We start from the raw sequence: 26,299 nt of genomic DNA, 5'->3' as shown, positions 1-26,299 counted from the left end.
TAGTGTTTCAATCAAAATTGGCTCCATTTGTTATGTTTGTTCTCCATAACACTTTAGTCTCAATATTTAAAATGTAATTATGATTGTATACATCTGCAGCACTGAACTGAAGGTAAACAGCTAAACAGTTTGTGTTCAGGATATAATGGGATCTGCATATATGGCATCGTCCTGTAAAGAAGGTAAGGTCCTTTCTGCAGATATAATTGTTCATTATTCTGATTTTGTCCATTTTGTTGATAACTTGCAGGTCTTCAATTTTCTTATACTTGTGCCATCCCCTCATTCTTTTCATCCTGGGAGGTGAGCCACACAAACACATCTGTAGGTGGAAATTATTGACCAGAATTGTATATACAATATATAGAACTGTAACTATTTTAAGCTCGGATTCTTAGCCTATTTTAAGGAAATCCTAAAAGGCGGGTGGATGTGGGGGGGAGCTCTCCTTTCTTGGTCTGCGGTCTCTTTAAATCCCAAACCAGTGGACGGGATCTGCGCGTCCTCACAAAGCCTGTCTGGACTCTCCACTCATCCTGATAAACAGCTGCTTACCATTTAAGGGGGGACTTCTCAGGAAAAAAAAAAAAAGAAAAGAAAAAAAAGTTTTCCTTGGACCTCCTCTGGAATCGGGACTTTTGTCTGCGGATGTTCGGATTTAGAGTCTGCAACGCTGCAAAACGCACCAAATCTGGACTCTCGATTTTTTTTTTTTTTTGCGCAATGCTCCGCCGTCCTCAGCTCAACATCTGGATTAACTATTTGAAGTCGGATCTAACTGCAACAGCAAACTTCAAGTTTAAAGCAGCCTGCCTCCTTTGTGTTTTCCTCTGGAGTTCAGCCTGATAAACCCAGCGCCTGCTCATAGATTATGTATTCTTTAAAATGGGTGCGAACAATGGAAAACAGTATGGAAGCGAGGGTAAGTGAAGCGATGACTTCTAATCACGCTTTCTGTTCAATCTGTTGATTTCATGTGTGATTCTCGGTGTATGAAAATCCCGTTATGTGCGTGTTTTGTCCCGTAGTAAACTAAAAATAGAAGACCACGCAGGGTTGCTTGAGTTGGAGCTGTTGTTTCTCTCTCCAGACATCCTTAGTTTTCTTGGACTTTTTCGACCTCTAAAGGCTATTTTATTAGATGCAACATTTGTTTTTCTAAAGTCTTTTAGAAAAAAAAACCAACAGAGTGACATCTGCTGGTCATGTCTTCTCATTTTTAAATGTAAAACTTGTTGAACTTTACCTGAATAAATTAACTCCTCTTCATCTCATTTCAATTTCTGAGCCATTGCAAATCAGGTTGCATTCTTCTTCATGGAGTGAAACCAAACAACTGACTGTTGCAGACACTGGCTGTGATATCTTGAGTTCAAATTCAGTATCACCTCACATAATTAGCTGCCTTGGCAGAGCAACATAGTCATCTGTCAACACAACTGCTGTAATTTATGGCCCTTTTTGTTTAAAAGGAAAAACCTTCTCTTGCTGGTTAACTGAAGGTAGATATGGAGACAAAATGTTGTGGTTTGGGCACCTTATCTTGACAAGAAACAGTTTCTGGTCTTTTTCTTCCCAATCTTAAGGCTTGGAAGCCATTTTATGGATAATACTCACCTCAGTTGGTCTGGGGTGTTTTATGTTATAGGGGGAAAAACGTGAGCAGGCTCTAAAATTACTCTCAAATTAAATCTGTTGGCCACTGACATAAAGTTTATTATTACTCAGTGCAAAAGTATTACAATGGAAAATGTTCAGAACAACAAAATGTTTTTTTTTTTCTTTTTTTAACCAAACTTATTACAAATAGAACCACACACATCATGAGACTGTCAGTGGAAAGCCCATTTTGCTGCACCCAAGTTAGCTTTTAATTAATTTATTAAACTTGTCCAATTATAGCTGGCATTTTGGAAGAAAGTGATACAAATCCCGTTTTTAAACCTAAGATAATTTTGTTCAACTGAGCCTCAAATACAGCAAATGTGCAAAAATCATTTAAAAGTTTTGGATCTATGCCATGAATAATCCCTTTCCTACTAGAAATGAATACCAAGCTGCTTTATTTGCTTGATTTCAGTTTTAATTTTTTTTTTTTTTGACAAATCATATGGACAGCCCTGGTTTACGGGCTGCGTGGGGCAGTGAGTGGAACTGTTGCTATGCAGCAAAACGAACTTGGAGAAGACAAAACAGTGGCTCTTGTAGATCCGCCTTTAACAACAGCTATTTCAAAGTTTTTGCATTTTAGCATGTCTTTATCAGCCTCTCCCATCGTTGTGGAGGAAAGTTTCCCCGCTCTTTGCTTTTCTTCAATGTTTCCATGACTCAAATTTGCGCAAACTGTAGCTGTCAGGTAGGTATTTTACTCACATGCTTCAGTGATGGCAAAATAAGCTCAAATCAGCACCACTTCACCACTGTGTTTAAGTCTCTGTGCTGATGTGTTTCGTGTGGTTTCCTCCAAATATGGAGGTGTTCTCTTTGCCCAAGCACCTACACTTTGGAACTGAACTCTCAAACCTTTTAAACAAGTAATATTTGTTATATAACATGCTATCAAAGCCCAATGTAACATCTGGTATTAAGTGTCGGTGAGATAAACTGTGAAAGGTTTTCTCCAATCATTGAATTATGGTCAGATATCTTCACTTTATGTCACTGCAGTGAGCCAGAACTGTGTTTCCAGATCTACAAACATACTTCTGCTTTTGACATATTTGCTAATGATCAGTTTAGTTAATTTGCTTAACAACAAATGCACTAATCCACTTTCAGAGGATTCCCTCTAAACTCTTCTAAAAACAAAATAAGCAGAATAGACTTTAATCAGCCTTCTTTTTTTAGTTTTACTTAAACTTTGAAAGTATCCAGTCTCATGCTGAATACCTAGTGATGGAAAACCATCTTTATGTTTATTAGTTTTGTGATAAGAAGATTCCTGCAGCTGATTATCATCATAAATGTGGTGATGTGTGCAGTATCAAATATTAGGGCTGGGATAGGAAATATAAGCAAAAAGTAATTATCAAATATTTGCAGGTAAATCCAACAATTACAACAGCTTTGGAACCAGAAAAATAATAAATAAACTGTCCAATTTCCATGACTTTTTTCAATCTACAGAAATGTAACAAACTCAAACTGAACTTGTCTCAACTTCATTCTCATCAAATTACTGTCATCTGTTGACCCTCATACTACAAAATGATTATATCTGTGTTATCTTTAGTACCATAAATAACATTTCTCTAACATTTTGGGCATAGCATTTTAAAGTCGCTGTCTTGTGCAGCCAAATGCATTATTTCTTGCCCCAGTGGTGTTTGTATAAATAGCATTCCAATGAGCTCTCTTCCAAAGTCAATAAGTGCAGAGAAATGCCTGAAGCTCGTGATTTATAAAAAACAAAACAACATGTGGTCCTTCTCTACCTTTGATTTTATCATGTTAAGCTTCACCAGTGGCTTTTCTAATTGAGTTGAAGTTGCTCTTTTGCCTTCGCAGAAGTGATTCTGCTTGAAAACGCAGAATCTCTTCCTTTGTATGTATTTCATGTCAAATAAATAGATTTACAATGAAACTGAGATCCTTGTTTGACTGAGATCGTTTGAAATTGTATTCTAATAATACTTCATCAGAAACATTATATAGGCACCATTTAACATTGGGAACAGCATTAGCTTACTCTTCAGTAGACATTTCTGTGATTAGTATACTTTATCTGATCTTAATACAACTTGTAGGTACATCAAAATACAAGCTGCTGGTTTTTAGTTTGATGCTTTTGATGAGTAGATTATAGGTTTTTATTTAATCTGTCAGTAATCAGCCAGAGCCCACAAAGGAAAAACTTGCCAAAAACTGGCTGGTGCAGTGGATATAACCAAAACTTTACATGATTGTAAAATCAACACACATCTTTTTAAATGCTTCAATAACTGAAGTTCAACTCTAGCAGTTTAGATAAAGATCCACATGTTTTGTGATGGGACGATTGATCTTACTAAGAAAAATGAAACTCATTGAGAAGATGGAAAATCCACTTCCTCCAGACCCGCTCAGACTGATTGTTATTCTCAGCTCATGCTGATTCTCTCTTTGTCGCTCTAGAATATGAGGGTAACAATAAATTTAGCTGAAGGAAATGAGGCATTATATAGCAGTGGGTGTACAAGAACTATAGCAATATTTACTGTTTTTATTATCATTGAACCTTACTAAGAAATGCTGTAAAGCAAGTGTTTCAGATCTCTAGCTAACGTTAGCTTAGCTTCTGCAGGCTTATTTTGTCTATTAAAAATATAGGGACGATTTAACATTAAGACTTGTGTTTAGGGGATGTTTTAAAGAATATGTAAGCTGGGCAAAAATATTAAACTATGTAAATAGTTTAAATTTTCAACTTCAAATTAGAATCTATAAACTGAATACCAATTCAGTATTGTTATTTACAGATATATGTCTTTTTTTCATCATATTTACAAACCACTTGTCTTCACTGTCACCTCTTTGTTCTTTTGGGTTCACAAGACTCTAATTCTAACCCTGGAAATGATTCAAATATGGATTCATCCCTTTTTTGCCCAACCACTTGGAATCATAATCACTGAACTTAAGTGACCCCCAAGGGAGGCCTGCAGTGCTTTAGATTGTTGTCAAAGTGGTTCTGGAGTAATGCTGATAGGCTAACTACTCCTGTTAAGGTCCAACTCTGTTCCAAAGTTTCTCAATTTTTAGATAAGTCTTTGCTTAACTGCAGTACGTAAACTGCAGTTACGTACTGCAGTTTTAAAGCTGCAGTACGTAACTTTTATTAAAAAAGATGGATTTTTTCACAGATTACTCATCCCATAACATACTATTGCAACATAGTGACAGCTTCAGCAAATATGTAAAAAAATATTTGTTATAAAAGTTACACACAGCAGATTTACATGGCTTTATAGCACTTTCTAGTGGGTTCATCTGGATATATGACCTTTCCTCTGGAGAGCATCACGTGTTATTATTATTTTTTTTTTATTGATGGGATTCCTGGCATGGCCTCTCCCTCACCATGATACTGCCACCAAAATACTTGAGCGCTAGTACAGTACCATATTGAAAAACCTCATTTTTCTTCTCACTGTGGCTAAATGGCTCCATCTTTGTCTTGTCTGATTAGAAAACATTTCAATTTCAAGATCCGCTGCTTTAATTATTGTACAGAAGTATAATTTCTGCTTCAAAATCCACAAGAGCTGTGCTTTTTATTTACAAGAGAATTCTTCAGGGGTTCAGTCCACATCTGTTTTCAAGTCTATCTCCACAATTAATTACACACTGGTTACAAGTATGCAGCAAACCATCCACAAGGAAACAAGCAGAACCTTTTCCAAAACTTTTTTTTTTTTTTTGCCCCTCAACTAAAAACAAAAAACAAGACAGCCAAACAAAACACTAAATTACATTTTTTTTTCAACCTGAAGTTTTCTTGGTGACGTTTGTTTCATATGCAGGCATTTGCATTCTTCTTGTACATTTTGCTGTGTCTTTTGTGCTCATTTCTTGTGAGCTGTATTAGTCAGAATGTCCTTTTAACATTTTTTTCTGCACCCTTCAAATGACTACTTCTTTCAGGAAGAGTTTATTTCATGGAAGTGACTGTTCTTTGGGCATCGCTTCTTGCAAACAGCTCTCCAGCCTGCCGTGCGCACTGAAGGCCACAAAGCTGCTTTTATATCCTGACAAAGGAACGGAACGCCAAATGCAACATTTCCAAGCATGCAAAAAGCAGCCAGCAGCCACCACTCCAAGAGCAGAGGCACTCTTTCGTAGTGATATCCCTTTGTCCATAACTTCTATCGTCATTAAAAAGAAATTTAAACCAAATATCTATAAAGACAAACATAAGTCATACAGAAAGACTTAGGAATTCATGTAAACTAAATGAAACTGCTTTGATGTGGCAGTTTAGAGAAGAGACCGTGACCTAAGAAATATGCTGCGGAAGAGCTGTAGTCATTTATTAAATGCTTTTGTCTTCCTCTGGAGCGTTTCCTCAATCATCCTGTTTGGAAATGAAGACTGGGGAGAGATTGCAATGGACTTAGTTCCTCCTCCGAATATATATATATAAAAAACCCAGATACTTAGTTAAACAGAGCAGCCTAGACTTTGTGCATGTGCCAAGAGGAGATATTTATCCTCAACAGAGCAACATAAACATCATAAAACCAGAGACTGATGGCTTTTCTCATTTTCTTACACTTGAATTGTACTAAGGTTGTCATACAAGTGGAATTATTTCTGATATACTTGAAAAGCTTGTTTTCTTACAGAAAAACAATCATTTTCAGCAACTTTTGGGCATAGATTTCCTAAGATTAGTGATGCTTAAATTTGAAAAAGTCTACTTGTCTTCTCAGCTGTCAAGCTAAAGTCCATTTGTTTTTCATTTCTGCAGGTAAAGGGAGTTCAAGCATCTCCTCTGACATAAGCTCGAGCACAGATCACACACCAACTAAGGCTCTGAAGAATGTGGCTACCACTGAAGGTAAGGCATCTGGTGCTCATTAACCAAACTGCCCTCCCTTTTTCCTCTTCTTCTTCTCTCTTCCTCCTCCTCCTCCTCCTCGTGTGCTGCCTTTTTTGGGACAGAAACCTGTGTGTTTCCTGGTTCCAGCTCCCATCAGAACCAAGAAAATGTTTCAGAAGATGGAGGAAAAAATATACACAGTTCTGGCTCCTCCTAGTGAAAGAATGCTTATCTAAACCGAGGTTGTATCAGGCTCAAAGTGCTGCCCAGCAGGGAGGGAGGTGCACGGTTGCAGGAGAGGTTTTCTCTTTGTTGTAAAGATGACGACAGTCTAGAGAGTAAATATGAGGTTGAGGAACTTAAACTTCACTCGGTTAGGTCTCCGGTTTCCTCTTTTCTCTTCATAATTTTCTGTTTGCTTACCCCATCAAAATGCCAAACCACAGATTGCCTCAGAAAAGTATTAAAACTCCTTAATCTTTTGCAGGTCTTGCAACCACAAAATTCATTTTTCATTGTCGTTGTTGTGGTCCATATTTGTGAACAGCTTCCTCAAAGCATGACGCTACCACCACTGTGTTTTACAAAAGGTAGGGTGTGTTCAGGGGGATTTACAATTTTTTAACCATACATTTAATCCCTTATTTTTACTCTCGCAGAAAAAAGTTATGCCCTACTACTCTCCATAAAATGGTTCTGCTGATGAACCATATTTTGGAGAGTATAGTTCTAAGATCTGGAACCATACTCAGGCATGACTCAATAACAGATCGCACTGAGGAAATATCTTCTGCTTCTGTTTGAATGCTGGGTTCTGATGTTCTTACTTTGTTTTTTTGTGGGTAAAACCGACGCCCTCAGCAAAGCAGACATGCCCCAAAGAAAGTAGTGATGTCAAAGTCACACTTCTGATGGGCAAAGTCACCGATTCGTTCCAAGATTATGAGAACATTTTGTGAGCAGCGATACCTTGACTGAAAAGGCTGATTTCACCACATGTTTGCGGTAAATGCTCCTTACTTTCAATTTTCATTCATGAAGATATTATTGGTTTTCATTCTGAACAATTATGTGACAAAATGAAACTTACTCAAAGTTATGACTTCATCCCATGATCCTTTGTGTTTCTTTGTTTGTTAGTGTTTTCTAATACATTTCTGAGGTTACACTGACAAATTTTAATTCAGGGAACTGAAGTAAACAAGGATGAATACATTTTTTTGGGATTTTGCTTGTAAAAATCCCCAAAAATTTGATCATAACTCATAATCTTTGTTTGCACATCACATAAATCCTTAAACATTTGTGGTTTTAACTTGACAAACTGTGAAAAAATGTTGTTTATTTGTAACAAACATATCATTAGGAGGCATTAAGTTTCAAAACTTAATGTCACTGATCAAGTCTGATTGAAAGCTTCATGCAGTTTCTTCCGGCTGAGCCGTGACTCATTGCCTGTTTTCCTCACTCATGCACATACAGAGCACAGTCACCCGGCTGCTGTCAGCCATTGTCATCACCAATCTCAAATTTGCTCTGGCATGGTGAACGTAATATTCCTGTGGTTTGGCACTGCCCACTCAAAAACAAATAGCAGCTACAGCCTGTGTTTATAGCCGTCGCTCGGCAGAAAGATACAAGGTGTTTCTCAGGGAGCAGAAGTTAAGGGCTGAAGAGGAAGAAAATCCCTGGGAAACTCACGATGCATTTTTAGTTTTACACTAGATGTGAGAGGCTACTTCACCCGTTTATCCTTTACAATTCAGAGTGAGCAGAATCCAATTATTACCGCACATTTAGCTCATCTGGAAGCGCTGAGTCATTTGGATCTGTCCACCTAAAGGAGCTTGAGGAAATAAACCCGGGCAGTCGTATAATTGTCCTGAATACGTCTTCTCTGAGCACAACCTGTACAGATACGGGCTGAGTGAGTAGCAGACCGTAGACAACTGCCTCCAAACCATAATTCTCAACTGTGTTTTGACTGAAATTGTTATTTTTTTCTCCATGCTAAGTGGGAGTAATTACATGGTCTACAACCACCACAGCCACAGTCAAATCCCCCCTCCTTAGAAAGACACGCACACAATAAGCGTGCACAGGCACAAGCGCACACAGGCCGTGCCGACCCCTGTATGGATACTCGCTTGCAGTGGCAGATCAGGCAGCTCTGGCCCACACAGTCCTGTGGTCCACTAAACTAATCAGGAAGCAGTCTGGGCTGTTTCCCGACCGCACACTGGGAGTATTCATACCGTCCCAGAGCTGTACTACGGCCACCGCTGCTCTGATCCGGTTTGCTTTTTATCTCATCATCAAGCATCACGATTTAATGAGACTTTTTTCTGCTGCCACTGTATTTAACTGAACTGGAACCACACATGTCAGGCGTTCAAAAACAACAAGTGATTCTAAAATATTCCGCTAAAGTTAACAAATCAGTAATCCGATAAAGAGAAACATTTCTAATTTATCCAGCACAAGCTGGCGCAGCCACAGGTTTTGGTTTATCAGCCAACAGGCATTGACTGGTTTCTGATTCATGATAAACAACTCTGTTTTAAACATTTGCAATTTTTTTTGCTGTGTAAAATGTTTTATTGGCATCTCTGCTAGTGCAACACATAGAAGAGAACTTCCTTGACCCACTGCATGCAAGCCATCAGCCATCTTTGTATGTGTAGAGTGGCACCCTGGTATTTGTGGGGGCTGGGGGAAACAGCTGTCCTTGAACATTTAACATCCACAAATATTTGAGACCCCCCCTAAAAACATGTCTATTTTAATAATTCACTCACTAAATATTCCCAAATATGCATTATCACACTGTGAAAATCTTCTTAGCATTATTACAGAAGCTAACATCGACAGTCTTATGTATCTCCGTTCTTGGATGATCGGCAAGAAACTAAGTGCTGTTTCTGGATTGGCTGCTTTGCAAACACCAACCTATAGTACAGCGTGTCAAATCATGTTGAGCCCACGCATTTCGTTTTGAATATTTTAGATATGCTGTACGAAAACAAATCAGTGAATCTTTGAATTTTTTGTTTATAATTTAGAGCTACGTTATGCAGAGAATTTCATAAATAGGCAGGTCTCCCTTCACCCAACCATTCAAAGGTTCAATTTCATAAAGGAGAACTTTTTTATTTTTAGTTTTTTTTCCCCATCTGATCAACAAGTCATATCAAACATGCTAGCTTTAGCATAGCACTTCAAGTCACATGCATCTTCAGTAAAAGTCACAAAGTTTTGCATGTTTTCGGTGATGCTATCAGAACATGACAACAGATTTTTATAACTAAATCCTTGTTGGAGCTGCATACTTCCTGCAGAAACTCCAGTTGTGATAAAATATGTGTTGCTAAGAAGAAAAAGAAAGAAAGAGGGACACAATCAGAACTGTAAAGTGGAGCATGTGGTATTTTGACTGACAATGAAAACATCCACAGTGATAAGTTTCAACATCAGAGGTATTAGCAGTTTGTTTTCGAACTGGCATTTGTCCAGGGTATACTTTTCTTAGATTTTAATTCTAGTGTTTGTTTTCTTACTTTGACACCATGCTGTTTAAGCTCAAAATTATCACTACCAAAATATTACACCAGTTTGTGTCTGTTGGCCAACAAACTGCCATTTTTAAAATCACAAGTTTATTCCTTGGAACAGCGTTGCAGCTCTTTTGGAGACATATTCATTCTCTATCAGATATTCATTGACATGTTGAGTATATTATGACTCTGTGTGGTGAGGGGAAGCAGAGACTTGGACTTACGGTATCTGTTTTGTGAAGTTTATCTAATTACCGAGTGAAATAGCAGTCTGGTATTAACAGTGTGCAGCCACAAGTAATCCTAGAAGTTCAAATTCAATTTTACCTTCTTCAATATATTAGTAATTTTCTATGCCTTTAGAAGACATAGTTTTAGTAGCCACTATTCCAGGATTCCAACCAGAGATGCTGTTAGAGAGAGCATCAGTTTTCATTTTTCTGTTAAAAATAATTTGAAGGAAAGATTTTCTTTAAGACTCAACAAAAAACACAGTACTTAGTTATTGGCCTGCATTAATATATATCAGCTAATGAGAACCAGGGCCTGTTGTCTTTCACCAATCCTGCATGCATTCCCAGAAAATCAGTATGAGGAAGTTGCACTCACTCTTCTGTTGAAAACAAACCGAGTCGGACAGGGAGCTGTGCATTTCTGCTTTCAGTTATTATTTAGGCAAGTTTGAGGTAGCCTGACCTAGTTTAGCTTCCTATTAGCTGCAGACTCAACAGGCACAGTCCTGGACAATAAATCCTTCCTTTGGGATGAAATTGAGTATTTCTCAGCAGGGGTTACATTTAGACCCTATCTGGGCCTCCGGGATTTGTTCAAGTCAGGGTACCTGAGGAATGCGGCCCAGAGAAAGTGGGAGCCCAACAGGGTGTTGTGTGGTTTGACATTTGTAGATGGTTTTGTGTCAGCTGGAGATTTTGTTTAAATTTTAAACACTGATGTGACACAGAACCGGTGTGGGTGTTGGGCACCTCAGAGAAAAAGTTTGAGGTCAGTTTCTTCAACTGTTTATCGTGGCACCAGGAAGGTGGGAAGCAGAGGGAACAATGAACAGGCCGACTTCCGCTCTGGAGTCAATGACCAAAGAAGCAGTGATAAGGGCGACACGGAAAAGCTTCCTCACAACCCCAAGCGAGCCATACGAGTCTGCACAGACTTATATGGAGTTGAGGTCAGATATTTACATACGCTCGTCCATTGAGCTTATTTTGTCCTTGTTTTTTTGGTCCAAGTAAATCAATAAAACAACAAATAACTGATTAATTTTTAAACACCATTTTAATGCACAGGTTTAAATTAATTGTAGATTTTATGAATTTTAATAAGATGTAAACAAGGTCAAATGTATATGAACATCATCAAAAGTGTTTGCTTTGAAGCTTCTGATTTGGTCCCATAAAAGCTCATTCTAACATAATTAAATATACTTTATGAAATATTATCATTATGCCAACATTATGAATACATGTTCAGTCTGTTGGAAGTCTGTTGTGAGTCACTGTCACCTTTTGAATCTTTGAGCAACAGGGAGTCAGCATATCTCAATCAACTCATTGTCCATAAACTCCAACCATGCATTCAGTTTCTATAAGTGTTTTATTCTCGTTTGGGCTTCAGGGAAGGCCTATCCCAGCAATTAACGGGTCACCAGACCATTCCAAGCTCACCAGTAAAGTACTAATTGTGAAAACTGTTCAAAAACTCTCACCATTCACTAAAAAAAAAAACATAAATTTAAAACATAAAAGCTGGGAAACTGAGTAAGAGTGACTAATTAACACAAGGGAGGTGAACTGAGACTCAAACTTTAAACTAGAGGAAGAGAACACTGATCTAAATGCACAAAGAGTAGAAAATAAGAATAAACTAAGTATATAAACACAAAGCAATGAACTACAATGGCCAAACCCTAATGAGAGTAACAATTAAATGTGGTAAGACCTTTATTGCAATTATAAACCCACAAATGATGAAAACACAAACCCAAATGAAGCCCAAACATAAACACCAGTGAATTGTGAAAAAAAGTACAGTTTTGGAGCGTAAACAATATGCTCGGATTTTGGCCCCAACTTCCCTCCTTCAGCAAACATAATCAGAGTAACACTGATAGGAAAATACAGGTTCAGTGAGAGGGATCCAAATTACTCCAAGAAAGATTATAATTGTTAATTATTAAAGGCCAAGGATAATAAATTATCTAATATGGTAATAAACCAGAATCCCTTGACATTTCTATTACAGTTTCAATGCTGCAATTTTTCTCATCTGTTAAAATAAGGTAAAATCATATAAATAATTATAAGTGACAGACTCATGCTTCAGTGTGAAATATGTATGAAAATAAAGCCTCCTAACACCCCCACAGTGATGTGTTGAAGGCAGGGTAAAGGTCAGAAATGAAGTCTAAACAGCTCTGCTATGAAAACTCCCTTCTTACAACATGTTCAATTTCTCCAACCATCCAGGAGCAACAAATCCGTCACACTTTATCCATAAACTAACCTCGAGTACTGACGAACTGTTTACTCGTGTTTGCTCAGCCAGATATATAGTGTTTCACTGTTGACTTTTGCTGCGCCAAGGCTAAAATACTCCTTACAGAGAGATGTTTGCGTTTGTGTCAATGCCACTGGGACATTTTTTACCGTAGAGAGACGATTTGACTTGGGGTTGCTCTGTTGCTACACCGGAGCTCTGTTATGTTTGCATCCAAACAGAGAAGTTTGTTTAAATGTGGATGCATCTGTTTCTTTGGATGTTTGAACTTCTCACCTTACAGAGCAAATACTAACTTGACTAGCTTTGAAATTTTTTATGCTTAGAAATGTTTCTTTTTGTTGTTGTTTTTTTTCCTCACTTCAGAATGTTTTGAATCGACCAGAAGCTGAAGCTGTCTCGTGAATTTATAGCAGGGTTCATTGGAAGTGTAAAATGTAAAGGTTTTGCTTCTGGGACTTGTCCATGTAAAGAACACAGAAGAGAAAAACATTTAGTGCTGCTTTCCTCACATTTTCTCCATCAGCTGTCCTCACTCCTCCTCCTTTTTCTTTCGGCCTGCCACAGCCAGGAAATCGAAGCAACAAAACTCATAACAAGAGCGAAAAAAATGCAAAACAATTGCAAGCAGATTTCCAGAAAAAGGAGGAGGCGAAGGAGAGATACACCAGAGCAGAGAGGAGATCTCTCTGTCTCATAACTCTTCGCTGATTACTGTTCAGTCTTCCCATCCTCTATTTTTGACGGGCAGAGAATGCAGACCCTGTACTTTTGAGAGTGTTTGAATTTTTGCAGAGGAGTTACGGTTCCCGGTTCTCAACAGAAGCACGTTTGAAAGGATTTGGCAGTGACACCACCTGGCTTTGCTTCCTGTAAGATCCTGGCTCAGGTTATGTTTTTGATGTAATTCATCTGGGTCTTTGGGACATTTAAGTGGCAGCATGACCACAGCTATGGACCAGCTGAACCAACACATTAGACTCTCTTCGTCTCATTTTGTGGTGTGTGTCATTACGTAAGCTTGGATGTGTCAGCTGTGGTTGAATCGGCAACGGTACAAAAATGAGAAGCAGTTTTTATAATTCCTCAGGGAGTCTTGGATGGCTTTCTGTTTTGCATGGTGACAGATTAAAGAATAAACACAGACAGTTGAATATTATCACAATAGAGGATTGGTGTTTCACAAGGAAAGGACCCAATTAGATACACCACTCATAATTTGAATACAAACCGTCACAATGCAGATTTAACTCCAGGGCCATGCAGTCAAACAAACATAACCCTTCTTATCTAGAAGACAATGTAGACATAGGTTTTATTGCTGTTTATTAAATCCTATCATCTGAAGCACTCCAAACCAAGCTAATGCAAGAATGCCTGATGACAAATGCATCCCAGTTGTATTGGAAAGTTTTTGTTCCATAAATTCAAGCATACATTCTCCAGAAGGAATTGTTCGGTTCTAACTCCAAAATTTTATTTATTTTAAATATTCCTTGCACTTTTTTTTAATTCCAAACCTCAACTACAGTCCATTCTTACTCACTTTCAGTATAGTTAAGTGAGAAAGGCTACAAATAAATGAAAGACTGGACTGTAGGAATGTCAGGTGGCCTGATGAATCCAGATTTACCTTCTTAAATCAGGGTGTCAGGCTAAGAAGAGAGACACATGAAATGATCCATCCAACATGCCTATTGTCTACTGTAGCAGCCTGTGGGGGAAGTGCAAGGATCCGGGGTTGCTGCAGATGCTCATGTCAAAGTTCAGCAATACTACAAGGTCAACTGACAACCTGAATATACCAAATGACCAAGTTATTCCATCAATGAATTATTTCTTTGCTGATGACGCAGTGGTATTCCAAGATGCTTGGATTCATTGGGCTCAAGTCATAAAACAGTAGTTCAGGGATCAGGAGACGTTATTTTCACCACAGAGTTCAGAGCTTTACCCAGTTGAGAGTCTTTGGGATGTTCTGGTGAAGGCTTTCCACAATGGACAGACTCTCCCTTTATCCATCCAAGATCAATGAGTTGACTGTGCCACGTAAAATGCTTAACTTCCACAGGGTCAGCGTGTCCACAGATTTATAGGTAAAGTAATTCATAAGTATCATGAGGTTTCATAAAGGGCTGCTCAAAATGAAAGGACTCAGAAAAACACAAATCTGTCCAAAAAGAGTTCCAGGATAAGATATAGAACTAGAAAGAGGACAGTAATAACTCTCATTTAAGCTGAATCCTTTTTATCGGGAGCTTAGAGCCCCAAATGTTGGAACCCTTCCCCCGTTTTCTGTTGCTTTAACCACATAAGATACAACATTTGCTACTCATCATCACCAAATCAAGGGCCCAGTTTTCCTTTTCCATTCCTGCTTGGTGAGGACTTCTTCTGGGTGCCATGTGTAGCCACATTTCCATCCTTCATCATTCAACATGACTTTCCTTAAACCTCGTCACGCAACTCCACCAACATGAATGGACTGTACAGAGAGGCACACTGTGATCTTGACTCCTCCTCTTAACTTCGTCAACCTTTGTCTTTGGCATTCCATTTGAACAAACGTTTAGGAATGACATAATTTCCCAAAAAGCCTGCTCCTTTTTTTTTTACTTTTTTGATGGATGCCAAATTACTTGCTTCTTCCATATGTGTGCTGGAAATGTGGGGAGGACAGACAACACAAAAATGGATTTATGAAAAGAAGTGAAAGCTGAGTATGGAGAGTTTTAAAGAGCTCAAGTTGGAAACAAGTTGCACTGTGGAAAAAAGAAAAATTTGTGGTTTCTGCAAATCTGCTTTAGCACAGTATCTTACTTAACAGTATCTTGAGACTGTTAAGTAAAAGCGCAACAGGGAGGCTTTCTCAGTGAGAAGAGGTCTGTTTCCTGCCCAAGTGTGCACATTGTGAAGGAACTAGCAGGTCCCATTGTTTTCCTGGTTGTGCAGTGCCGTCTGCGCTTCCTGTAGTGCTGATAGCCAAGCCGCCACACTGTACGCTAATATCAACTTCCATGTATTCAATAAAACCCGAGACAGACCCAGATGTTTTTCATCCCAGCAGTTTTTTTTTTCTCAGATGTTTGGTTTGAAATAAAACTGGAGCATGTAACCATCCAGTGCTGATAAATCATTTGTGTTTGGTTTAGTTAAACCCAACGCCTGCAGCTTTCTGTTTTCTGAAAATTAGGCTTTGCATTTTGGGGGATCCACCTGATTCCTTTACATTCCTGGACTCCAGGGCCCTAAGGAACCTTGCAGAGCGGTAACATGTCTCAGAGCTAATGGCACAAAGGTAATAGATAGGTCCATTTTGCCAGATGCAGCAGTAATAATCCTTGGAGCACCAGACAGGGTCTTTGCAGGGCCTCGACACGCTGAAAGATTCTGAGTAGAATCCCCCTGGCTCTGGTTTATGACCAACGTCTGGACTGACCGTTCCGTTGCACTTGTCTCCATCTCTGGTAAAGTCTGCAAGTTCTTTTTTCCAATTTATCGTCTCTTTTGCCCAGTTTTCTCTTTAAAAGTCGCATGCCTTAAACCTGCTCTTTTATTCTTTTTTTTTTTTAATTATTGAGGTTTTTATCATCAAAACCACATCGCTCCTCACATCTGAGGCCTCTTGGCTCTTTAGTGATTCCACTGATTGATTTACATTGAACTTCTAGTATGAAAGCACTATCCAGATGTGCCTCAGAACCAAGGCTAAGTTAATGTTAATGAGATCCTGGTGCAGTACTGCCGTGCATCGGCACAGATCGCACATTAGCGGCGAACAGCTTCAGCCAAGTATGCCTTGCTGTGGCTATGTGTGCATTCAGAACGCATGAGATTTTCTTTCACTTCACCAGAGCTCAGTTGTTCTTCATACAGGGTAAAGACCAGATGTTCCACTGTTCTCCTCTGATTTCCGAAACCAAGCTGAGTCGTCCACCAGCTGCACTTGCAGCGCCTTCAAAAAAAGAGTTCAACAGCTGCGTGGTATTTGTTGGGATAATGATACATAGATATAAAACATGACACTTGTGGTTAGCTCATTCAAAGACTTTTTTTTGCAGCAACTGAAAGCTTAACCTTTGAAGCTGAGAATTTGGAGTGAATGTTTAATTTTCTGTCGTTTTTTAGCAATCAGTTTTCCCTTTTGTCAAGATTAGAAATCAGAAAATGTTTTTAGGATTTTGTGTCCACACCTGTGTAAGCCACAAGCGTTAATTCTTTCAGATTTTGGTTGCATTGTCTTGTATAACTAGTTCATATTTGTTCATAGTAACACTGCAACTTTATTATATTTTATAGGGTTTTATTGATTAGGTAATACTAAGCAAAAATGGAAGAAAAATTATTGTTTTAGCTCTGGTTGTATGTTTATAGTTCAAAGGTGAATATTTTCCTTAGTTTTATGCTTTTTTTCAGCTTATTTTAGGTTTTGTGTCCTGTTTTTATTTAGTTTCAATATTCAATTCCCCTCTTGGTCAATTTGTTTTCCAGGCTGTTTTGCTTTTTGTTGTCGTAGAACTTATGGATCAGTCAACTTAAACTGACAATTAAACTGACGGTTGTCAGTAAAATGTCAGGGAAAGGTTCGTAAAACACTGAAAAGTCCCATCAGCTGAAGTCAATTTAACAATCCCAGGGCATCCACGAAAAAGTGAAGCCAACTTTACTCATCTGTATCTCAGGATGAGTGGTTGGTGTGATTAGTGTCCTGTAAATGTAAAAAGCTTAAGCCGCCCTTTGATCAGTCACACATGTAATCACACCAACTGGAAGTCACTCTTTAGGCAGCTGCAGATGTTTTGCATACAGAATCTACAGCATTACTTCAGCTTGGAACTGAGCAGAGCCATGCCTCATCCATCAGGAACTAATGACTCAAAGGTTGTTTAGATCCGATGTTTTGCTTTAATGTATTTTTGATACTGTTGATTGAAATTAGGCCTGTTAATCTTAAAAACTAACAGCATTCCCCCAATTTCTGGAGTATTTCCCTGCAGCCTGTGATTCTTTTTCATGTCTTCACAAACATGACGTAATAAAAGACGAAGCCATTAAAATTTTGAAACTCTGCATATAAAAACTGCACTGCCATTACTGTCAGAATATATTTGAACAGCTGTGTGACCTTCACAATGGAGGATTGGTTTTTAATGACATCAGCCTATTAAAGTCTTCTGCATGAAGCTAAAAAAAATGCATTATTATTTAAAATATGTATTTGCCAAAATAAGCCAGATGACCTCAGGCAAACTGAACTTAATCATTAACAGACCACCCGCAGAAATGCACTGCATGAAAATGCTGCAATTTTCCAATTTCCGATCTTTGTTTCATCTCACTTTGGTTGCAAGTTAGCAGAGGAATGGCGTTTCTTTTTTCTAGCATAGTCGTGAATCAGACAACATGCTTCTGAGTCTGTGGATGTCATCAGAGCCCACAGCCAGGAGGCCGACTGAGACGCCGGTCTGGAATAGAGATCTGCGAGGGCGGCGCCACCGCCCAGCTGTCCGACCCGGCTCACGGATCCACGTGACGGACGGGATGGCGCACATTTGTCATTTATGTCGGCATCCGGTGTGTAAACAGCTGACTGTTGGCCCAATGGCGAACATTTATCAAGTTAGTTCTAGCTATGATAGATGTCTTCCATTTTTTTAACTTTTTGTCTCAGCTAATAGTTTCAGATAATCAAACATTACTACCAGATCAAGAACACTTGGGTTTTGACTTAACCAGCACCACTCCCATTCCCATTAGGAACAGGGGAGTTAGAAAATGGAAGCATGGATGTTTTGACTTAAACATATGTCAAAACATACGTTTTTCAAAGCCTCTAAGAAATTCTTGCTTTTTGAAACTCTGCCTTCAGAAGGTCAAAACAACATAGCTCCTGTTTCAACTGTTTATCATTATTTTCACCACCTGGCACTGAGAAGTAGCTCCTATAAAGAGTTCAGCAGAAACTGTGGATATGCCTCGAGGGCGGAGCTAGATCCACTCAGCTGTTTTGCACAGCTGTATGGTTGAATCAAAGCAAAACTCCAAGTACATTTTTGATGAGGAAATGACAATATGATAATATGATTAAAAAAATCTTTTGCATGCAGGAAAAGTACTTTTGCATGCAGTAAAGAATACTTTATGCAGTATTCACAACCTGCATAAAGGTTGTGAATACTTTATGCAAGCTTCTGTGTTTCTGGTGGAAGCATCGTTCTAGTTAAGTTTAATTTTCTGTTCTAAAGCTGCATTCAGATGCCGTTAAAGAGGACTGTGCATGAGGGAGGTCTGTGGAACTGTGTGACTGTGGGTATGTGGTGATATAATTGACTTGCAGATGCAAACAATTGCAGGAAACAACCTTTTTGGTGAGTTTTACAAGAGTGGCAGCATTTTGAGTGCCCTCTCTGTAAAAATTTCTAGTGATTTTGAATTATGTAACAGGGAATAGTTTTGCAGCATAAAGGCACCCTATCCAATAGCTATATGGAGGCAATAGTTATATTAATAGTCTGAAAATATATAACATCTGGGTTTTAGAATACCAGGAGCTGAAAACTGAGTTGATTTCTCCATGAATCAGAAAGTTTTTCTGACATTTGTTTGGACGTAGCTCGTTTTTCTCTTGTGTCAAAGTAATTTTTCCAATAATATTGCTCCACAGTTTCATTTTTTCAGTGTTATAAAAACCTTAGCAGTTCTAACACTCTGTAAATCCTTTCTGAGGATGGGTTTCTGGAAAAAAAAAATCCCAGCATAACCTCAATAGCTCATACGAGAAGATTAATCACCTCATTATTTTTACCAAAATGCCAGTATGAAGGTTGAAGTATAAATGATGAATATCAGGATGCATGAGAGGAGTTTACACAGCGTCTCAGTTTAATAGAGAAGAATCTGGGCGATCAGGTCGGAGAATTTGGCGGAGGAAGGATTTTGTCGTCTCCTGCCACAGTAACGGGATCTAACGATTGCTCATTACTGCTACATCTACACACAATCGGTGCATAATATTTCAGACTGGAATGACCTCGACCTTTACACAGGGCTGGCCGCACTCTGATAGCTGCAGCATCAAACGCTTCAGATGCTTTGAAGCCACTCAGCTTATCTGATGGAGAGGCACTGCCAGTGCTTCAGCAAACGCCTGGTATAATTTGATTTGTTTTTTTTTCCTTCAAACGTCCCAAAACGAGATAATGAGATCCACAGAAACTGTATCACATTTAAAATAAATGATGCTGGGGTGACTTGCTCTTCTAACCATCACTGTGAAAGTTTGTCACTTCAAACACAGAAATATTGAAGAAATAATTTATTTTTTAAAAACTTCTTATTCTTTACTAACTTCTTGTTGGCGGTCATATTTTTAATGTATTTCCAAGTTATATTAATTTCTCTCTCCTTTTAATTCCATAAAAATTCTTGACTATTGATCACTATTTATTACTAAACTGGTGTGATGTCATCTGTGGCTTGGGTAAAGTTGGTTTAGTCAAAGAAAACAATGCTGACGGGTCAAGCAGAAACTGTGGCTCTAAAGCAAAGACTCCTTAAGTCCTTCAACAAATCACTTAAACAGGACCTGCTTGAACAGTGGTGGACCTTATCAGGAGCGATCGGCCTACCAAAATTACACACCGCTGACTCATCCAAGAGGTCATCTGGATGAGTCAGATTAGGTGTTGTTGAGGAACAACACCTAATCTACTGCAGGGGTAGCTTGCCCCAGTTAAGGTGTTGAGATAGGAAAGAAAAACAACAGTGAATAAAATGTTCCACTTATCTGATTAAATATTTAAAATATTAAAAGGTACTTCTGCTTCATGACAATACAACAGCATGCAAAACATTTGCTTTTGTGTTTTCAATTTGTGTGACATGTACTTTAATGAGATGAAAAAATAATATCCAATCCAAAATATGCGGGTGTGGTTTCTAGGCAGACCTTGGGGTATTAAGGTTAATATGTTTCCTAGTACTGTTGTATTGACAATGCATCTTATTGAACTGACTCAACCTAAGGGTGTGTACTCTCAGCCCTTTTGTTCATATTCTATACCAATATGTGTCAGAGTGTTTTCAAAGATTGCTTCGTCATAAAGTATGCGGAGGACTCAGTAATTGTCAGTTTTCTCTGAGGCAATGAGAGCAGCCACTGTCCACTCATTGACTCTTTCACCAGGTTGTGTGAAGACTTGTGTGTGCAAATCAACATGTCAAAAACAGAAAACATAGCCACTGATTTCAGAAATTCATCAATACTCTGCAGAGTCAATTTAGTCACTATCGCAAATCTGGAAGTCATGTTTAACGCCTTTTTATATAAAGATAAAAATCAGCCATATTTGGCTTAGAGTTCAGTGTCGAGGAGGATCACAGATTTACGTCAGTTAGTTGCAGGAAAATATCAGCTGAGCAAACACACAAAATATCAGCTGAGCAAACACACAACAATTGTAGAAAAAACGTGTTAGGGGCTGGGATATCAACACAGCCAAAGCATATTCCTGAGTTCTGAGCTAAATCCAAATGAAAAAAATAGGCCAAGGCTTTAAAATTTAAAGATTTGTTCAGCACATAGTAAGTTTACAAATTTGCTGATATTCATCTTCTGCTGTTTTTCTTCTCAGGTTTGGAGACGAGCACCAGAACACTAAGCACCCCCAGCCCAGGTCTGATCTTACCATCCAAGTCTTCCTCCCTCTCCTCACCCGCACTTTCAAGTAATGGCAACGAAACAAACTCTTCATCCTCTTCTTCCGCCCATACTGAGACGGTGGCCGTGATCCACCCTCAGCCTGGCGTCCACTCCCGCTCCAGACAGTCCAAATCCCACCACTATGCCCCTATCAACCTACTCCCCGACCACACCCTCCTGCAGATCTTCTCCCACCTCCCAACCAACCAGCTCTGTCGATGCGCTCGCGTGTGCCGCCGCTGGTACAACCTGGCATGGGATCCCCGGCTGTGGAGCACCATCCGGCTTACGGGAGAGCTGCTGCATGCCGACCGCGCCATCCGAGTCCTGACCCACAGGCTATGCCAGGACACCCCCAACGTCTGCCTGACTTTGGAAACAGTGGTGGTCAATGGCTGCAAGAGGCTCACCGACCGCGGCCTGCACATCTTGGCTCAGTGCTGCCCGGAGCTGCGACGTCTGGAGGTCGCCGGCTGCTATAACATCTCAAATGATGCTGTGTTTGAGGTGGTGTCCCGCTGCCCCAACCTGGAACACCTGGACCTCTCAGGTAAAAAGACAAAAACAAAAGAAAATAGAACCAAACAGAAGATGTTTGCAACTTAAAGGCGCAGCTCGAATTGTTAGGATATTGTTGATATATCCAGCAAAATATGTAAAAGATTGTATGTAAAAGACCACAGCTTGACTTTACTCTCAACTACCTGGCAGCCATTGCCTCATTCGTCACTTAGACTGGATTTTTATCTGACTTAATATTTGTGGAATCCCCTGTTCATGGATTTTATTGTAGAGCATATCCAAAGTATAAAAAAAAAATAATTAGCTGAATAAGCTGAAATACTCATGTGCAGTGCTGCTGGACATGCTATTGGGTGGTGCTTGCAGAGCAGAAAATAAAAGTCAAGGTGTGGCTTTTATTTTCTGTTGCATTGATAAGGAAGCAGAGATAAGGAAGACTATAGATGTTAAAAACTCTCAATCTGTTTTAACTATTAAAATAGGCTTCTATGAGTGTTTCTAGACTATCAACTGGCCAAAAAAAAACTGAAAACGTTGCGCGGTGCCAAGTCTGCAAAACTCAACATAAGTAAATTGAATTATTCATGACATTTGCACAATTTTATGACTTTGCTCCTCCATCATTCATGAAAATTCTCATCTATTTTCATGAACCAAATGATATGTAACAGCTAAGGGCATAGGTATGAACTGATTTGTTTACTGGTTTGAAACGGAAGTCAGAGGAGCCCAACTGGCAACAAGTGGGTCAAAATGGGAGCACAATTTAGTGAAGGAGCTAATTGGCCTGGAGCCCCAACCATTCCATTCAGGTTAAATTAAGAAGTGGCTGCTTCCTTATGTTGTACACATGTGTGGATTTATCTCCGGTCACTGGTTTTCAGTTATTTCTTGTAAAGCTGGTAAAAGCATTAGAGGTTCAAGAGCAGCTCTGCCAACCTTCAGTCCCCCTGTGGGAGAAGAAAGCCTTTCTTTAACTGAAAGCAGAGTCTTCTTCAACATGAGCAATGAGTCTGCTGCTTTCATTAAGGAAGCGACACAAATAACGTCGACTTGGAACGTTATTGCACCGCTAAATTAGCACAATGCAAGCAAACTGAGGGAGTTTGATTGGAAGAACTTTTTTAAAATCATTTTAAATACTCAAGCTGATTATGTATTCCACTTCTGACTCTGAATACTAAACTCTGATGAAATATAACAAAACGTACCAAGCTCTCTGCTGCCCCCATGTGGCAAACCTGTAAAATAAAGTCCTGTCTCACAATTTTGGTTGCTGTGATGATTCCCTCTATCCTTAGCAGCCTTTATGAGATTCCCTCCTGACTCAGATTGAATGTTAAGTGATCCAAGACAAAACCCGCAGACCCATTCTGTTCAAAAATAACTGCCAAGCATCAGTTTAATTTATTCTGTGGTGGATCAAGTGGGCATCTTCAAAGAATTAAGTCTTTTTCAAGTTTCCCACTCATGCTTTCTGGATGAATAGAGCTATAGGCAAGACTTTGAAATGAAATCAGCATCAAAGTTTTGGGTTCCTTCCACTGTATCACCACCGAGTCTGTGTGCTTGAGGAGAGCTGCAGTTGAAAGCCAGAGAAAATGAAAGCAAATGCATAGTAATGCTAGCATGCACTAAGAAAACTACTTGGTTTGAAAAATAGGAATTGAAATCAAATTAATTAAACCACAATTTAGAAAAGAAAAGGTCAAGTTTATTTGTGTAGCACATTTCAGCAGCAAGGGAGTTCAAAGTGCTTTACTTTGTAAAAACATCATATAGTCACCAGGTATAAAACAAGCAATAAACATTACATTTTGTCAACATCAAAATCATAAAGCAAGTACACATTGCATGGGGATAAAATAACCACACCTTGTTATTTCCTCATTATGGGCATTTTGAGTTTTTCAGACTAATTTTTACAGAAATGAAAACTTGCCAATGTACATTCATTTACTGTGCATTCCCATAGTTGGCCACTAGGCAGACTTCTAAACTTCTATGGTTCGCTCAATTCATTTTCTAAGGGAGAAAATGAATTATATCCCAGTTAGAAGTCATTTTTAAAATGACAAAATAAACTAGTGTTCAAAGTGGATCCCTGTGGAACTCCCTCAGGCATTTAATGTGGTGGTGTATAGTTCATGCCCGGGCAGTCTATCTCACTTGAGTTTTTATTTTTTATTGTTCTGACCAGGTTGCTCCAAGGTGACCTGCATCAGCCTTACCCAGGAGGCCTCACTCCAGCTGTCCCCCATGCATGGCCAGCAGATCTCCATCCACTTCCTGGACATGACCGATTGCTTTTCGCTCGAGGACGAGGGTTTACGAACTATCGCCTCGCACTGCCCTCGCCTCACTCACCTGTACCTGCGCCGCTGCAGCAGACTGACAGACGAAGCCCTGCGCCACCTCGCTCTCCACTGCCCGTCGATACGGGAGCTGAGTCTCAGTGACTGCCGCCTGGTGGGGGATTTCGGCCTGCGTGAGGTGGCCCGCCTGGAGGGCTGCCTGCGCTACCTGAGCGTAGCCCACTGCACCCGAATCACGGATGTGGGCGTCCGCTACGTGGCCCGCTATTGCCCCAGACTGCGCTACCTGAACGCAAGGGGCTGCGAGGGGCTGACGGATCACGGTCTGGGTCACCTGGCCAGGAGTTGCCCCAAACTGAAATCTCTGGATGTGGGGAAATGCCCACTGGTGTCGGACAGTGGGCTGGAGCAGCTGGCCATGTACTGCCAAGGCTTGAGGAGGGTGAGCCTGCGGGCCTGCGAGAGCGTGACGGGCAGAGGGCTCAAAGCTCTGGCGGCTAACTGCTGCGAGCTGCAGCTTCTCAACGTTCAGGACTGCGAGGTGTCGCCAGAAGCTCTGCGCTTCGTGCGGCGCCACTGCCGCCGCTGCATCATCGAGCACACGAACCCGGCTTTCTACTGACGCAGAGAGCCGGGTCGATCTGGCTAGCGTTTGTCTTTATAAGTCAGTGCCGGTAAATCTCCATCAGAATGTATTTAACATATTTATCTGTGAAAAGGCAGAAAAGTACAGTATTTGACTTTTGTGGCATCTCCCCCCAGCATCATAATTAGCATTGCAACAACACTGAGCACTGAGTACAGCTGTGTTTGCATTTAAAGCCTTTTAATATATATTTCTACTTTAAATTGAATTCAATTTAAGGCAATATCATGCAATATTCTTTTCATAGTCACACTGTGTCAAAGTAAGTCATTGAGAATGTAGCCAAAAAGCAGCAAAAAAGTAACATAAGTATTGATTTCTGTGTGTTTTGTGCAGATGCATTTACGCTGTTGCGCTGACAATCATTTCAACTGAGTTCAAAGTGTCAAAACTGACAGTTTTTGTGTTTATTATAGTTTACTGTTGCATGAGAGGAATTTTACCACAATGTTATGAGACCAAAGTCGGAAATGAACAGGGACACATTGCTGCTAGAACTGTGCCAATAAATTTCTTCCAAAAATTTGTCTTGTGTGTGAGTCGTAACTGAGAATATTTGGTGAAAAGATGTGTAAAAGTTTAAGGGTTGTGGACTCCTGGTACAACTGTAACCATGACGGTTCTTCCCAAAGCTTTTTTAAAACTTTCTCTTTTTTTAAATCAAATATAAACTGATAAAGTATCTTGACCAAAATATTTCGGTTTTAGCAATATTTTTATCCCTGAACATCTTTTACTGGAAAAACAAAATCTGGACGTTTCTGTCACTTCTTTAGACTCACCACTAGAGGTCACTAGAGGTTCGCTCAAGAACTGTAAAAGCTTTTGCAAGGTACTGCCTGCTTGTCTGTTGTCCAGTTTTCTTTGTATCTTTCTTAAGAAACAAGATTAAAGAACAGAGAAAAATGAACTTGTTATTTGGTCATTCAACTGAACTTTAATAAGTTGAAAACAACCTTGATGTGTGTTTTAGTTCTATGCACATAATTCATGATTTTAATGTAACCTTTTCATGCATAGTGGTCACTGCAGTGGACAGCTGTCTAAAAGCCATTTTCTTGTGCTTCTTGTGGATTTTTATGTTATAATTGCACACAAACAACTGCAGTGGACACTAATGCATCATAAAATACACTATCAACTACTGGTCATCAGCTGCAAATGCAAGAAATGATTTTTGTCAAATGCAATATGGCCGACAGACAAAAAGGCATTCCAACCGACCCTGTCCCTCCTTCTACTGTAGAAGACTGTTGCAGGTTAAAAAAAATATTGTGTGTAAATACTACTGATGCATTTTTCATGTAACAACTTTGTATTTGGAGAAAATTCTAATTGATCACCTAAAAAAAATAATTTTTGCCTACCTTCTTTTTATGTCTCAAGAAAATAAGAAAAAAATGAAAAAGAAATCCTGACACAAAGGATCATAGTTCATGCATAAATGGGTGAATCTTTTTTTTTGGGACAAAATTCTGCAGCAGTATTTCTCGAATGATACGCAGAATCAAAACGTGAAGAAAAGTTTAT

The 26,299-nt window shown here is 39.3% G+C and overlaps 1 protein-coding gene across 1 annotated transcript; it reads left to right on the top strand.

Annotated features, from left to right (window-relative positions):
• The first annotated feature begins 557 nt into the window (after positions 1-557).
• Positions 558-25,294, top strand: LOC129352071 (F-box/LRR-repeat protein 7-like). Its single transcript, XM_055020905.1, has 4 exons — positions 558-922; positions 6,449-6,538; positions 21,219-21,836; positions 24,009-25,294. Exons 1-4 carry the CDS (start codon positions 886-888, stop codon positions 24,743-24,745), a joined length of 1,482 nt encoding a protein of 493 aa, XP_054876880.1. The 5' UTR covers positions 558-885; the 3' UTR covers positions 24,746-25,294.
• Positions 25,295-26,299: the final 1,005 nt, after the last annotated feature.

Source organism: Poeciliopsis prolifica, unplaced genomic scaffold (genome assembly GCF_027474105.1).
Source record: "Poeciliopsis prolifica strain line A6 unplaced genomic scaffold, Auburn_PproV2 SCAFFOLD072, whole genome shotgun sequence".
Taxonomy (NCBI): Eukaryota; Metazoa; Chordata; class Actinopteri; order Cyprinodontiformes; family Poeciliidae; genus Poeciliopsis; species Poeciliopsis prolifica.
This window is presented reverse-complemented; position numbering and strand designations above follow the sequence as displayed.

What these genes read in the sequence shown, in the direction of transcription:
- LOC129352071 (XM_055020905.1), top strand. Translation starts at nt 886, where the DNA reads ATGGGTGCGAACAATGGAAAACAGTATGGAAGCGAGG. An exon ending in GAATGTGGCTACCACTGAAG is followed by an intron (nt 6,539 to 21,218) that starts GTAAGGCATCTG and finishes TTTTCTTCTCAG; the next exon opens with GTTTGGAGACGAGCACCAGA. An exon ending in GGAACACCTGGACCTCTCAG is followed by an intron (nt 21,837 to 24,008) that starts GTAAAAAGACAA and finishes TGTTCTGACCAG; the next exon opens with GTTGCTCCAAGGTGACCTGC.